At 47.1% G+C, this 14526-nt stretch overlaps 1 protein-coding gene across 9 annotated transcripts in view; it reads left to right on the top strand.

Moving 5' to 3' along the window:
- Positions 1–14526, top strand: part of AFAP1 (actin filament associated protein 1) — a 162220-nt gene that overhangs the window by 121731 nt on the left and 25963 nt on the right. For all 9 annotated transcript variants that reach the window (XR_002807190.2, XR_002807191.2, XR_011437256.1 and 6 more), the window contains exons 11-12: positions 3356–3501; positions 10508–10625. Coding sequence is in view for 4 of the 9 variants with exons in the window: in XM_023638407.2 (XP_023494175.1) it covers positions 3356–3501; positions 10508–10625 (264 nt within the window). In the remaining 5 variants the exon portion in view is untranslated. The remainder of the gene's footprint in view (positions 1–3355; positions 3502–10507; positions 10626–14526) is intronic.

Here is a 14526-nt window from a genome sequence, read left to right as displayed (position 1 = left end):
CACTACGCCACTGAGCCAGGCCCCAGAAGATTGCTTTTTAAAAGTGGCCAGAAAATAACTTGTTTAAAATTTCCAGTAAAACTTTTTTCCCTAATGTGGTCCACCTTTGAAATGTTGGTGTTTCCTGTAACTCTTCCTTCGGAATGTTCTTGACTTCTTTACAGATGGAACAGGTGTTTTTAGACCAACATTGCCTTACAGACAGCGGCCAGGGAGCCAGATTACATGGAAGCAAAAAGAACACCTTTGGTTTTTAAGAGCCCTTGGCTTTGCATGCATTTCATTATTTGTTCGGCTCCTTTTCTTGGACTTCTAATTCACTACAGCAGAAAAGGGGATTAAAACTAATTTCTTAGCTGCATACTTAAAACTTTTATTTTTGGAAGTTTTAGTTTTTATTTTTTATCTGTTATATTATTAATTTATTTTCTACCCAATGTTAATTCAGACTTTTTTTTCCACTTAGCATTATCATGATTAGGATGCAAAGAGGCGCACACACACATATGTCCATGCCTGCACAGATATCCGGCGGCAGGATTTCCAGAGTACTTAGAAGCGTATTGACAGTGTGTAGTTGACAGAAACGAGGACGCACTAGCTTTGGCGGAATGGCTGGTATGCGTTGTGAGTTCGTCAGACGTAGAGCCACGTTCTCAATGACTGTGGTGGTGCTGGTCAGTGGAGGAACGAGCCTGGGGCTTGTGACCAGGATCAAGGGGGCCCGGTCAGGTGAGCCAGAGGTCACCATAGGAGATAGGAGTTTGCTTCAGAGACTGTTTTCAGAGAAGTTACTTTTTCTGTTGTGAGCAGAAGAAGATTAACAGTATGTTTCTTCCTCCCACAGGGCTCATGGCCCAATAGATTGTGTTCACGGTCAGCAGCACTGGCCGCTGCTCCCCCCCCCCCCCCCCCCCCCGTGCTGACTTTGGAGCATGTGATTTCACAGAAAGACACACTCCCACTGGAGGCGGGACATTGGGTCCTGGTCAGGGTTCTGTCTCACACTTTGATCACACCGCACCTTTGCTCCTCCCTTGGCTTCTTTATTCACCTGTAAAGCGTGGACGCTGGGCTGGAGTCAGTGTGCTTTGTAGCGTTTCCTGGGCGGTTGGCAGTGGAGGAAAGCTGAAAAGGCAGACCAGGAAACTGCTCTGGACGTGAAACAACACAGGTCTCGGGAGCTCGGGCGCAGGTCTGGGTGCAGGCGCGAGGTGAGAAGGCAGGAGCTGGCACACACTGGACGCCGGACCAGAGTGAGGACTTGAGTCTGGAGGCTGAGAGGAAGATTTTCCCTTCCTCCGTTTAATTGATTATTCATTCACTTATGTGTGTGTATCAGTGAGGATGCATAGATTCTTATTTTAATCAGTGAATATAGTCCTTTATTGTCATGATTTATTTCGGTCACATTATCAGATTTGGTCAGCAGAAGGCCCTTTGAGCTGGCTCTTGTGTCCTTTGCTGTGTCCATGTAGTAAAGACACCACAGTCCCCATCGTTCTTTGAGCACTTTCCTTATGTTGTGGTACAATGAGATGTCCCAGGCTTATCTTACACTTTTCCCTGCCCCCGGCCTCGCGGAGTCAGCCATTTCTCCAAAGAGCTCTTAGTGGATTCCTCCTAACGGATAATGGTATTTAGAAACCAGGATCTGGGCGGAAGGCATGCTCATAGTCATTGCTTCTGGGCATTTCAGTGGTCAAACATAGGAAGTAGGGGTGTGTGTGTGTGTGTGTGTGTGTGTGTGTGTGTACATACACATATTCACGCATGTTTATATGTTATACATGACACATATTTATGTGTTTATATACATATGTATACACCCACACCTATATCTGTTTCTATATTAAAAGCCACAAGATCATAACTAATACTCTAATTTCAGTCCAACACCAAGGGTTCTTTAAAAAAAAACTATGAGGGAATTTCCTAAAATGAACCGTGAAGACAACAGTCAGTAAGCTCCGCGCGGTTGTGTTAGTCACGCCGTACATGTTGTGCTCAAACCCTTTAAAACATGCTTGGATGAAATGGTTGTAGATGCAGCAGTACAGATTCAGTCATAGATACATTCTCAATACAGACTTTGCTTTAGGAAGCACAAAGACCAGAGAAGAGAATGCATTTGTGATGTTTTTTTTAATCCGAGTATTCAAATCGATTCATTGTAAGTTAGCAAACGTTGGTTGCATTCTTACTTTCTGCAAGGCACGTAATTGGAATCCATTCCCTTTGCCCCGACGGCCTCGTTCGTGCTGGTTAGGAACGGTTTGTCACTTGCGCAATGTTGCTAGCCAATTTTATCAACATGCGAAAACCAGCTTCTCCCTTGTTAACGGCTCTTGGACTGTTTACAGTTACTTGTATTCTGATCAGTGTTCAACTTGTCAAGGTTACAATGATAAAACCCAATTTTCTTTATGTCTTGAAGCTAAACTTACAGCTCTTTATACAAAAAATTTGCAATTTTTACAAAAAATAAAAATTTATTTTTTCTTTGACATTCAGTTAACTCGTACATTTGATAGTTCAATTTACCCTGAACTTTAAACATTATTTACATATTTGATTAGTCAAATGTCTTTAGACATTTAAAATACCGTTATAAATGTAACGTAATTGAGTTTCTAAATCACATAACAAGGATGGCTTAAAAGCTTAATGAACAGAGTCTCAAAGATGTGTTTCAGACTTGCAAATTAAGCAGATCCAATTTGGGGTGGAGGAGCATTTCAAACATCTTAAAAAGTATCATGCACCAAGCAGCCCAACGCGTGTAAAACTTTACTACACCTGTATAAACACAACAATACAAAGTAAGTTAATTTTTTATACCATCTAATCAAGGGAAATAAAATGGCCATTTCAGGCCCATGGGAGACCACGGCAGGGGCTCAAACCAGAGTTTGAGACCCACAGAGGCCAGACCCGATGCGCTTCCCTGTTAGGCCAGCCACGGTGGAGGGACTCCTTTTTCTGGCCACTTTTCTTGCCGAGTGAAAGAGGCTCCCGAAACAAATTCTTTAGCTGAGCCTTAACTAATCACGTTAATTTCCATGTCTTACGCTCTAGTGCCTTTCCCCAGAATAATAGGAAGGCATTTTGGGGCCTCAGATTTTTATTTCCTTGGCTATGATCATTATGTAGCTTCCCCATTAAGGCTCGCTGTGCGTGTGGTGTCCATCCCATTACTCGGGCCATGACTGTGCCCCTTTCCTGTCTATACTCCTCATGTGCTTCCCGCACCAGCGCCTTCCTCCTGTGTCTTCTGTTTGCTGAGGTATGAAAGTGTTGACGCTCTTTGCCCTTACTTAACTAAAACGTACCTTTTTTCCCTTCACCTCAACAGGCATCTTCTTCTGAAGACATGGGCAGATGGATTGGGATTTTGCTGGCTGAGACGGGGTCCTCGACAGACCCCGGGGCTCTGCACTACGACTATATAGACGTGGAGATGTCTGCGAACGTCATTCAGACAGCGAAACAGACCTTCTGGTAAGATCTGTTCCCTGTGAAATGATGCTAAAGTTATGCAACTTTATTTTTTCCCTAATTTTTTTACTTTTTGTTTGAGCATATAGCCTCAGGGGGGGAAAACAACTAAAGACTCTCCCTTTTATATTAATCTGAATTTTGCTGAAATATTTATCATTTCAACCCTCTGGTTTTTTTTTTTTTTTTGTCAGAGCAGGGGTTGGCAGACTTTTTCTGTAAAAGACAAGATAGGAAATATTTTTGGCTTTTGGGGCCAGATGTTCTCTGTCGTAACTACTCAGCTCCGCCATTGCAGTCGTACACAATACGTAAATGAGTGGACATGGCCATGCTCCAGTGAAACTTGATTTGCAAAGATAGGCCGTGGGCCAGCTGTGGCCAGCGGGCTGTGGTTTGCTGGCCCCCGTGTTAGGGGAACGGTTCTGTGAGACAGGACAACCCCACCTATTGCTGCAGTGAGGGCTGACTTTTCAAAGCTATCAATCTGTACTTTTAAAACTTAAATTGTGATCTTCTTTAAAAACATTGTTATGTTTGAAAACGCTCTCTTGAACTGTGGGCATTTCTTCAGCATAATGATGGCAAAAATGATTACAGCAGCAGTTCTCGACGTGTGGCCCACACCATGGGGTGGTCAAGACCCTTTCAGAGTCCAGAGGTCAAAACTGCTTTCCTAATAGTACTAAGAAATGATTTTCCTTCTTCCCTGTTGTGACGTTTGCATCAGTGGTGCAAAAGCAATGGTGGGTGCATCGGCTGGCGACTTGGCACGGATAGCGGCCGCACCACACTGTGCTGTAATCACCGTGTTCCTCACTGCCACGTGCGTGTGGTCAAGGAAGATGCCGCGTTCACTTAAGATGTCTCTGAGGAAGCAGTAAAAATTACTACTGTTCTGTAAAGGGCCAGATTGTAGATATTTTTGTTAAATTTCTTGAGTATGTCTTTTTAGTATTTGTGTGATGTAATAATGAGGACACATAAGCCCTTACTGAACTGGAGTGTTGTCTTGAGGGAAAGCATATGTACAGTTGAGTTGCTAACTGAAAATTTTTTCCCTCCATTTTTTCACTTTTACTTGAAAAACAATGGCAGGCAAACTGTGGTTATTCAGACTTCGGTGTTTGCAGACATATTTTTGAACGTGAACTGAGTCTCTCATCTCGAGGAAGACGGTTGGCAGCCTCGTTGCCTGTGATACAGTTGAACTTTCGCTCAGAAACTAGAATTTTGGAAAATTTGTATCTGCCACTGTGAACCGATAGCTTCCTAATACTTGCAGAGTTTTCTTGTCTTTTTTTTTTTTTTCTTTTCTTCCTTGGTGAGGAAGACTTGCCTGGAGCTAACATCTGTTACCAATCTTCCTCTTTCTTTGCTTGAGGAAGATTAGCCCTGAGCTCCATCTGTGCCACTCCTCCTCGACTTTGTATGTGGGTCACTGTCTGAGCATTGCTGACTAGCAGTAGGTCCGTGCCCAGGATCCAAACCCCTGAACCCAGGCCGCCAAAGTGGATCATGCCAAACTCAACCACTACGCCACAGGGCCGGCTCCCTTACAGACTTTTCTGATTAGATCAGTGGTGACACTAATGAGTATGATTTTTTTTTTATATTGTATAAGGAAGTATGTCAACATTTGAAAGATGTGTAAGTCATGCGTGGGTCAAAGATCCATTCCACGTGCAAGATAAGCTAATGGGTGTTACGTGAGAGAGTACAAAAGGTTCACTGATAGAATTTCAGAGAGTGCATTGCAAGTAATCATTAGGAGACCGCCGCTTGTTGAGTGTTGGTGTAGTAATGCAGAAGCAGTAACTACAGCTGTCTGGAAAGGGTGTTAAAATGCTCCTCACCTTCCAGCTGCACCTCTGCGTGAGGCTGGGTCCTTCAAGCACTTCAGGCAAACAGCGCAGTGTAACGGTCTGAATGCAGAGCAAGTGCGAGGATCCAGCCGTCTTCTGTTAGGCCAGGCAGCATTGAATGGATTACAAACCTGTAAAATGGTGCCGCATTTTCTCACTACTTTTTTTTAATTTTAGAAATACAGTTTTCTTAAAATATATTATGTTGAAATATGATGGATTTTTTCCTGTTATTCTAAAATGAATAAAAGTGAATACATTTCTGAGGTTTAACTTCAAATACAGTAAATATTGCTAATTGACAACCGCATAAACAAAAGCTTTTGGGGGTCTTCAATAATTTTTAAGGATGTAAAGACTAAAACATTTGCGGATCACTGATTTATAGGAACAAATTAGAGCAGTTAAGAAATGGCTGGTTGGCGCCCCGTGCTCCCCGCTGTCTCCAGCAGGGGGCGGCCAGCTTTCCCTGTAGAGGGCAGGATGGCGGGTCCTTCCAGCTTTGCAGATCGTAACCACTCCTCTTTGTCGCGACTGCCCAACTCTGCGTTGTCGCGCAAAGGCAGCCAGACAATCCTGAACCAGTGGAAGGGGCTGTGCTTGGCAGGAGCCCGCAGACCGTCGGTCTAAAGGTGTGCCGTGGGTATGAGGGGAAGAGTGTTGGACTAGGAGGAGGAAATCGGGTCTGCTTCTGCTGTGGTATTGACTGAGAGGCAAAGTTTGGACAAGCCATTCCCGGCCTCTCAGTGCCTCGGCTGCCTGGGGTAGGAAATGGAGGGTTAGAGAAGGCGGCGTCCAACGCGGCCTCTGCCTCTGTTCTCTCTGTTCCCTGGCCTCCCGCTTCTTTCTCCCTTGTCCTTAGACAGTCTGGATTTGGGGCCGAGGAGAGGTGGGTTGAAACAAAACCGGTGCTGGAATTGTACGATCAGCATTGACAGTGAACACACCAGCACCTGCTGGCAGACCCGCCCGCGCCCTCTGAGACCGTCAAACCCTCTGAGTACCAAGAGGGTGAACTCAGACGTTTACACCGTTATTTGCCTGTTTAATGTGAACACCACCGTTTAGGTTTTCCAACAAGTGGTGTTTCTGGGGCACTTGAGCAGTCTTCCTTTGAACATAAACATTTGAGAATGAATATTTATTTAGTGCTTGACTAGGAAATTCCGGGGCTAAGTAAAGAAAAGATGACTGGCCCATATTAGGATTCAAGCCACCGTGTTCTCCCTGACTAAGGTAAATGGCCTTGACAAAATGAATTCATCTTGTACAAAATCTCCAGTAATGCTAGAAGGTTTTTAAAGTATAAACTACCTGTTGTTACCACTGTTCTTTTGTGTAAAAATCAGGATGACATAGTCAAATACTGACTGTTCTGTTTATGTTCATTATTTTTCCGTATAACGTTCTATCTAATCAGCAAAATTATAGTGACTCTCCTGATCACTCAGTACCACGCAGTGCATAACGCACATTTAAAGTGGCTGTTTTAAGAGACATAGTGCCCATAAGTCAGGTTTGCAAAATCTACACATCTACAGTGACATAAAAGGAAAGAGTTTATGATTGTTAACTGGCTGTTTGGAAGTTACTGGATTTCCCAATGCTTCTCCTAAGTCCACATGTGACTTCAGCCATAATCAGCCAACTGACAACCTCGTTTCAGAGAAACCCGGATGTTTCCCCTGGAATGCAACTTGGCTTCTGCATTCTAAATGAGTGGAATAGGGTCGAAACCAAACGTGGGAAGGTTGCATTCTTGAGAAAGGAATGTAGATCACAATATTTAAAAATTGTTTGTTAAAAATATGCATGTCATCAGTTTATGGCTGCGAGAGTCTTGGCTACTTCATTGAAATATTTATAGATGTCACTTAGCAGTGATGTTTATTTTCATTTTTCAGTTTTCTAGCTCAACATTCTTTTAAAACTTGAGAAGAGATTTAACAAGGAAACATTGTTCGAAATATAAAATATGGTATCTAGCCAATGTGATAAATATTCTAAGAGTAAATTAATTTCTTGCCTTTATGTAAATTGGCAGCCGGTTAATGAATGTTTTTAAGGTTATTAGGGAAATTATCTGTGCGTTGGATGTATCTGAGGGAGAAAGGGCAATAGTATATTTTGGGAAAAGGACAGTAAAAGACAAATAGTAATATAAATTCTCCCAGGACGAGTGATATATTTAGGAATATTAATAATGGTAAGCAGTTAATATATTTTCTTGAGACCTGTTTTTAAATGAGATATATAAATTATATGATGCAAGGGAAGTGTTCTGAGTTTTTCTCATGTGACTCTTTTGAAGTCACGCTCAGTGGGAGACCCTTGAGAAAGTAATAATAATAATGATGATGATCAAAGCAGGGGATCAGTGTGGACGGAGAGGGGAACAGACGGACGGGAAACTGTCACCTTGAGTCACCCCCTCATTTGAATCCCTGGGAAAGTATTTTAAAATATATTTACTTAAAACATGGATGAACCTTGAGGACATTGTGCTCAGTGAAAAAAGCCAGTCACAAAAAGACAAATACTGTATGATTCCACTTCTATGAGGTCCCCAGAGCCATCAAATTCATAGAGACAGAAAGTGGAATAGTGGTTGCCTGGGGCTGGGGGAGAGGATGGGAATCCATGTTGAATGGGGACAGAGTTTCAGTTTGGGGAGAGGAAAAAGTTCTAGCGATGGACGGTGGGGATGGTTGCTCAACATAAATATACTTAATGCCCCAGGACCGTGCACTTAAAAGTGGTTGAGATGGTAAATGTTATGTGCACTTTACCACAACATACATATTTCGTATGTGTCTTATGTTTTTGGTTTAACAAACAGTCCTTATCTCATTTCCACTTTTCTGTTCAGCTAAAAGCCCTGTTGTAGGAAGAGCGTCAAGGCAGAAGACAGGCCTAACCCTTAGTCTTGGCTCCGCTTGCTCTTTGGGGCCTCTTTGGTTTTGGGTCCTCTCTGTGAGGTGAGGGGCACACTGACCGGTGGCTAAGGCCTCTTCGGCTGGGACACACTGCGTGCCTCTCATTCTCACGTCCTGAGTCAGAAGCGTCCTGCTGCTGTCTGTTCCACACAGGCAAGCTTCTGTCCTGCCCCCTGGTGGCCCCCACGCCCTCCTGGCATCTGCACACCAGTGTAAGGGCTAGTTACAGCTCCAGACACTGGAGATGCAGACCGCGCAGGAGACAGTCTCTGCCGGCCGGGCCTCCCTCAGCCAGGACACGGAACAGACTCGTGTGGCACCCATCACTGTGCAGTGGTGGGGCGTTGTCGCGGGCCCCCCGCACGAGGAAGGAGTGGTCCATGTGGCCAGGGTTTTTCATTCATTCCATTTACTGCTTTCACTGACAAAAAGTGTACAGAGTGCCTGACTCCCAAAATACCCTCCAATGAGACATTTACATTAGAAAACCTCAAATATATATTTAACAACAAATTAAACTTCTCATTCTTGAATTTTTTCTTTTCCTATACATTTTCTTGTCCTACATATACTTTTATGCATTTTAAGTATGGAATAATCATATACATTTTTTATCAGAAACAAGCGAGAAGAGTTGGAATTAAAGAGTGGTGCATCTCAGGTGGACCTGGGCATGCACAGCCGTCTTCTCCCAGCAGAGGGCAGTGTACGCCCTGAAGGGCCGCGCGCCCGGACTCCTCCTTGCCCACCTCTCTCCCTTTCCTGAACCAGGAGCCGGCTTAGCTTTGTTGCAAGACCTCTTGTCGGAGAGGCCGTGTTCACTGGCCCCTGTACTGCCCTCACTTTCTTCCCTCTCTTTTTTATGCATCTAGTTACCATGGAAAGGTAAGATCCTGCAAAGAAACAAAATTTGGAAAAAAAAATCATTTTTTTACTCCAGGCTCTTTTCCTTTCCCTAATTAGGAGAGGCAGCTGTCTAGGTTACTTCTCCCTCGGCCTTTCCATCCTTGCCTGTGAGCAGCATCGCTCCAGGAGTGCACCGTGCACGCACTCAGCAAGTGTTTGCTGAGCCCCATGTGCACCAGCACGTCCTGGACACTCGGGACGTGGGGCTGGACCATAGTGACGACGGCCCTGTTCTCCTGAAGCTCCTGTCCTGGTGGGGAAAATGGCCAGGAAACGCAGAATGCTATGAGCTGTGAGGTGTGGCTGGTAGTGGGAGGAAGGAGTAGGGGAGAGGCGAGGGGTGCCCAGGTGGGCGGTGTGCTGCTTGTTTCAGGTGCTCAGGGGGCTCCTAATAAAGTGACATTCCCACTGGGACTGAAGGGAGTGAGGGCTCCTCAGGAGACGAGCTGCCGGCAGTGGGGACAGCAGGGCCCTGAGGCGGGGCCTGGTGAGTGGGGCCCGCAGGGGGAGACGTGCGGGCAGGTGGCAGGGCCGGGCGCTCGGGTGCTCAGAGTCCTGCGGGCCACATGGCAGCCCTCAGGATTGCTCTAGGAGCCACTTCGGTAGCCACCAGCAGTTCCGAGCGGAGGAGTGACGTGGTCTGGCTGGCCTCCTGGAGGACAGCACTGGCCGCTGTCAGAGGCTTCCAGAAGTTCAGGGAAGCGGGGATTAGAGGGGAGGACGCGCTGCACTGAGGTGGTAGTGACACTGAGTGACACTGAGAACTCGAGAAATGCTTGTTGAGGAAACGTTCTCAAGGGCTGAGGGGTCCACGAGCTTTTCCCGAAAAGGGCCAGATAGCGAACGTTTCAGTTGTGAGGACCACGTGGTCTCTGCGTTTGCGAGTTTCCAGGCTCGTGAGAGAGGCGCCTAGAGTCTCAGAGCAGCCACAGAGGTGCGGAAACGAGGGTCACAGCACTGCCCCAGGGAAGCCATGTTCACCGAAGCAGGCGGTGGCAGGAGCCCCCTGCTACAGACGGCTGATGACAGGGATGGGGGTTGTTTCTGGGACGCCGGTTACATGCCGGACGTTGCTTTCTGCACCCAGCTCGTGTTGGCACCAGCGCTGCCCCGGTTCTGCAGGGCGGCAGGGGCCTGTTTTGTGGGTGAGGAAGCTCTCCCGATGGCTTTAGCCGGACACCCCATCTCTCCTGGTCCTGATATTCCCACGCCGCGGCCTCTGGCGGCCCTGAGCCTCAGGGCCGAGCTCGTGCGAGCCTTGTTGATTGATTGGAGGGTCCTAATCCATTTCCTTTCTTTCAGTTTCGTGAACAGGCGACTTCTATCTACTAATCCCTATCTAGGGGGCACCTCCAGCGGCTACGCCCACCCCAGTGGGACAGCGCTGCACTACGACGACGTCCCGTGCATAGACGGCTCGGTGAGTGTGCCATCCTGGGGAGGAAGTGCTCGTCCGTGGCGGCAGGCAGGGGCGCGGTGAAGGTCTGTGGCGCAGCGCCCTGCTTCAGTCCGGGGGAGGGAGGGCTCGCTCCCCACGCAGGCTGATGGAAGCTGCATCCCCTCTGCCCGCCTGGGGTCTGGCAGGCTGCCCGTCTTGATCTGCATTTGAACACGTAGGTGGTTTGACAGCGGGGGACAGTCCGTCAGTCAGTGTCAGTGTCATAATTGAACAGTTCTGCACACGCTGGAAGACTGACAAAGGACAGCACATTCGAGTCTGTAACGTGGACGGATCAAAATACAGCACAGTAGAAGTTACCAACGAATAGTTGTCTCCCGGTGTGATCAAATGCTGAGAAATCCCCGTCAGGGAGGAGGTGTTGCCGCTGAGCGATGACCACCCTGAGACTCGAGCCGCGTGCCCTCCTGTGGCCTCCGTGGACTGAGCTCCTGACTGGTGCCACGTGTCTCCCTGTGTGCAGACACTGGAGAGGGTCGCTGACGGCTCTGCGTGAGAACTAGCCTCCTGGCCTCTCTGGCCTTAGGAATGTTTTGATTTGTTCTCAGTCTTTTGTCTTATGTATAGTTAGTGGCACTCAGCCATAAATACCATGTCTCCATATTATTTATCTGACAACATTTATGGGGCGTCTTCCCGGGGCCAGGCCTGTGCCATCCTCTGGGCCATCAGAGCGGAGGCCTTCAGGGCCAGCAGACTCTTGGAAGGCGCTCAAAAAACCATTCTACCATTTGTCTCCCACTGTCGGGTGGGTTTAAAATTGGCATCTATGTTAAGATAGGTTTCAAAGGTTGGCATAGAGTATGTTTGTTATTTTTTCAACCTTAGAAGGTATTTTAGATTTTTTTTCCTACTGTTTTGCTCAGCCCATTCTTTTCTCGGTATTTTGATGGATGTCATCAGTCAGCTCCCTGTTATCCATCGTCATAAAACACTCACCTGCCCGAGGCGGGAACCAGGAGACCACTGCCTTCCTGAAGGGGTGAGGGAGTCACGACTCCCAGAGCTCAGGAATATAAGCAAACTGAAAATAAGGTTATTGTGGTCTGGGTCAGAGGTGGCCAGCCAGCTAATCAAGAACTGGGATGTCTTCTGTCCCTGGGCTCTTGGATGTCTTGCTATGGGCCTTCCTGCTGTCAGACACCCCCTCCCACCCCGTCAAGCCTGCCCTGGGGTTCTGGCCAGGGGAGCAGTCCGTCCATGGCTCCTCACATGCATCTGAAAAGGAGCTTCCTCACAGAGTCCGTCCTCCTTCCCACCTCTCTCCTTCCTTCCCATCCTCTCTCTCCTTCCTTCCCTCCTAACTCCTCCCTCTCTCTCCTTCCTTATTTTCCGGGTGTCTCCTAGTGTCTAGGCTCTGTGCTAGGGATTGAAAACAAAATGGCTAAGAGACTGCCCTCATCCGCAAAGGACCTCCTAGGCTAGTGGAGTGGAAGAAGGAGGGTGGAGAGGAAGAGCTGACCGGGGCCCTGGGCGTGGCAGGGACTTGTTCAAATGCAGATTCAGATGCACATCAGGTTCCGTGTTAGGACGTGGGTGCTGCGCTGTGAGCAGAGCCACTGGAAATCCCTCGCTGGCTGCAAAGTCCATCAGATGGAGTCCTGTCTGAGTCTGCGGTGGTCTGGAGTGGGATGGCAGACGAGTTGTGCCCCGCAGTGAGAAAACGCAAGGCCCACTGAGTCTCCTTGCTCCCCATTCCCACCACCACCATTGCCACTGGGGAGTGCAGGGTTTGAGGGGTCCTGGTGCCCATTATACCGTAGCCCCCCACCCCTGTGGAGGAGCTCATGCAGGCCCACCCCCTGAGGGAAAGGCCCCGTGGCGACCCTTACAGGAGCAGGGTCTCAGTCCAGCCTCATCGTAGTCACTGTGCCGTTGTCAAGGTGCCCTGGCTCTCCCTGCCTCCGTTCTGTGCAGACACCAGCAACTCTTGACAGAGCAGCCTTAGCCCCCCTAGGAGCCCCCGCTGCCAAACTCCCCCTCACAGGAGGGTCTGCTCTCAGCCTTCCATCTCAGCCACCAACTTTTTTTGAAAGATACACACAAACCTTTCTCTAGACCTTCCTGCCCTGAGGCCCCTTCTCACAGCTTTTCCTCAAAGGGGTTTCCCCACATGCACACCTTCCACCCGAGAGTGTCAGGCGAGCCGAGGGGCTTGGAGAGACCACAGACCTGCACAAGTACCAGTCCAGCTAGCTAGTTCCCTGTCCCCTTCTGTTGCAGTTTGTGTTATGTGGATCCACGCCTTCCCCAGGAGTGAGCTCTCGCTACACTCACAGCTTCATCTGCCTTGGAAATAACCATCTGCCCTTCCTAACGGGCTCTGCGTTTGGGAACTGTTTCTGCCGGTGCATTGCTGGGCAGGCGATGCGGCATTTAGGACCTAACGTGCTCTGCAGGGTTTGTCGCTCTTTGCTTATCAAGGGCTTCCTTGAAGCTCGGGCCTCTCTTGAACTATTTTTCTACGTGCTGGGCTCCATTACCACATAATCTCTTTTTTGGAAGCCTTCATTGCTCACTTTTATAAAGTTTTTGACCCAATACCTGACATTTTAGCAGTGTTTCAACTTCAGTTAATTCTTACCCAGTCAGTGTTCCCCCAACGCCTAAAGCAAGATGAAAGTGAATCTCAAAAAGGATCTTCTGATGTGCACAAGTGCATGCACACACACACTTTTAATCTAGAAACTTCTACGGAGTTTCTGTTTTCTAAGTCTACCATGTGACTTAATCCTTTGGTATTTTAGGAAAATGATAGTCTAGTCTAGACCATTTTAATAACTCTGGACAAATATGTGCTGGGCTGCAATTATGAAATGCTCACATCCCAGTTTATCTGCGTCTACCATTATTTTTAAATTATAGATGGGTCCCCAGCATCACAAAAATAGGCACATTGAAGTGATTGCAAAGGAATAAAAACATTCCTCCTATGAAATTTTAAACCTTTTCTATTTTTGTAACAAAAGGCTGTAATTATAGTCTGGCAGAAAGAAACTCTGCAAGAAGGATATAAAAATAGGGTAAAATGAGCATGAGATATGAATTAATATTGCTCTTTTTTTTGTAAATGCGAAACAGTTTATGAAGACCTTTAAAACTTAAAAGGATCTGGCTGTGGTCGTAGTTTTTGGTTTTAATTTGTACTTTAATGCCCACGTTCTAAAGTGGCTTGTAGCTATTTTAGTCCTTTGTAAAAAGATTTCCCCCTAAAATAATGCCATTATGTCAGTTGCATTTTGAAACATCTTGTTTTCTGTGATGATTTGATTTCTGTCTTTTAACAGACTGTTTTGTTTACGGCCCCTTCTTCAGGCACGAAAAAGTGTGGCCCAGAGGTGCCTGCTGACAGGCACGCCGATGCCTGCAGGGCAGACGCAGGAGAGCCCGGGGAGGTCCCCCCACCATGGGGCAGCCTGAGGTATAGAGGCAGCAGCGTGTGGGGTTCTGAGCACAGCTCTTAAAGCCAGCTCCGCCTCTTACCGCGATGTCTCTCTGCCTCAGTTTCCTCCTACACTGTAAGATTCCCATGAGAATTACATAGTGGATATCGTCAAGCACTTAAAACAAGGTCTAGAACGTAGTAATTCCTGTGAAATAAACCAAAGTGCCCTGCTGAGATGGTAACGTGTTTTCTCGCTGGAGCCAGAGCTCCAGGGGCCTGGACTGCAGTCCAGCATCCCTTTCCTTACGTCACGTCGCTCCTGCTTTCTGGATCAGGACGCCTTCTGAAATCTGGTTCTTTGAGGAAAGAAATGTCAAATCAGTATTTTTCTTTCGACTTTCAAAAACAGAACAAAACAAAAACTTCATAAGCCAATGACCCTGGGAACGATTTAAGGAAAAAAGAAACCTTTAAGTC

Source organism: Equus caballus, chromosome 3 (assembly GCF_041296265.1).
Source record: "Equus caballus isolate H_3958 breed thoroughbred chromosome 3, TB-T2T, whole genome shotgun sequence".
NCBI classification, from domain to species: domain Eukaryota; kingdom Metazoa; phylum Chordata; class Mammalia; order Perissodactyla; family Equidae; genus Equus; species Equus caballus.
Note: the sequence above shows the minus strand (reverse complement) of the source record. Positions and strands in the feature narration are given on the sequence as shown.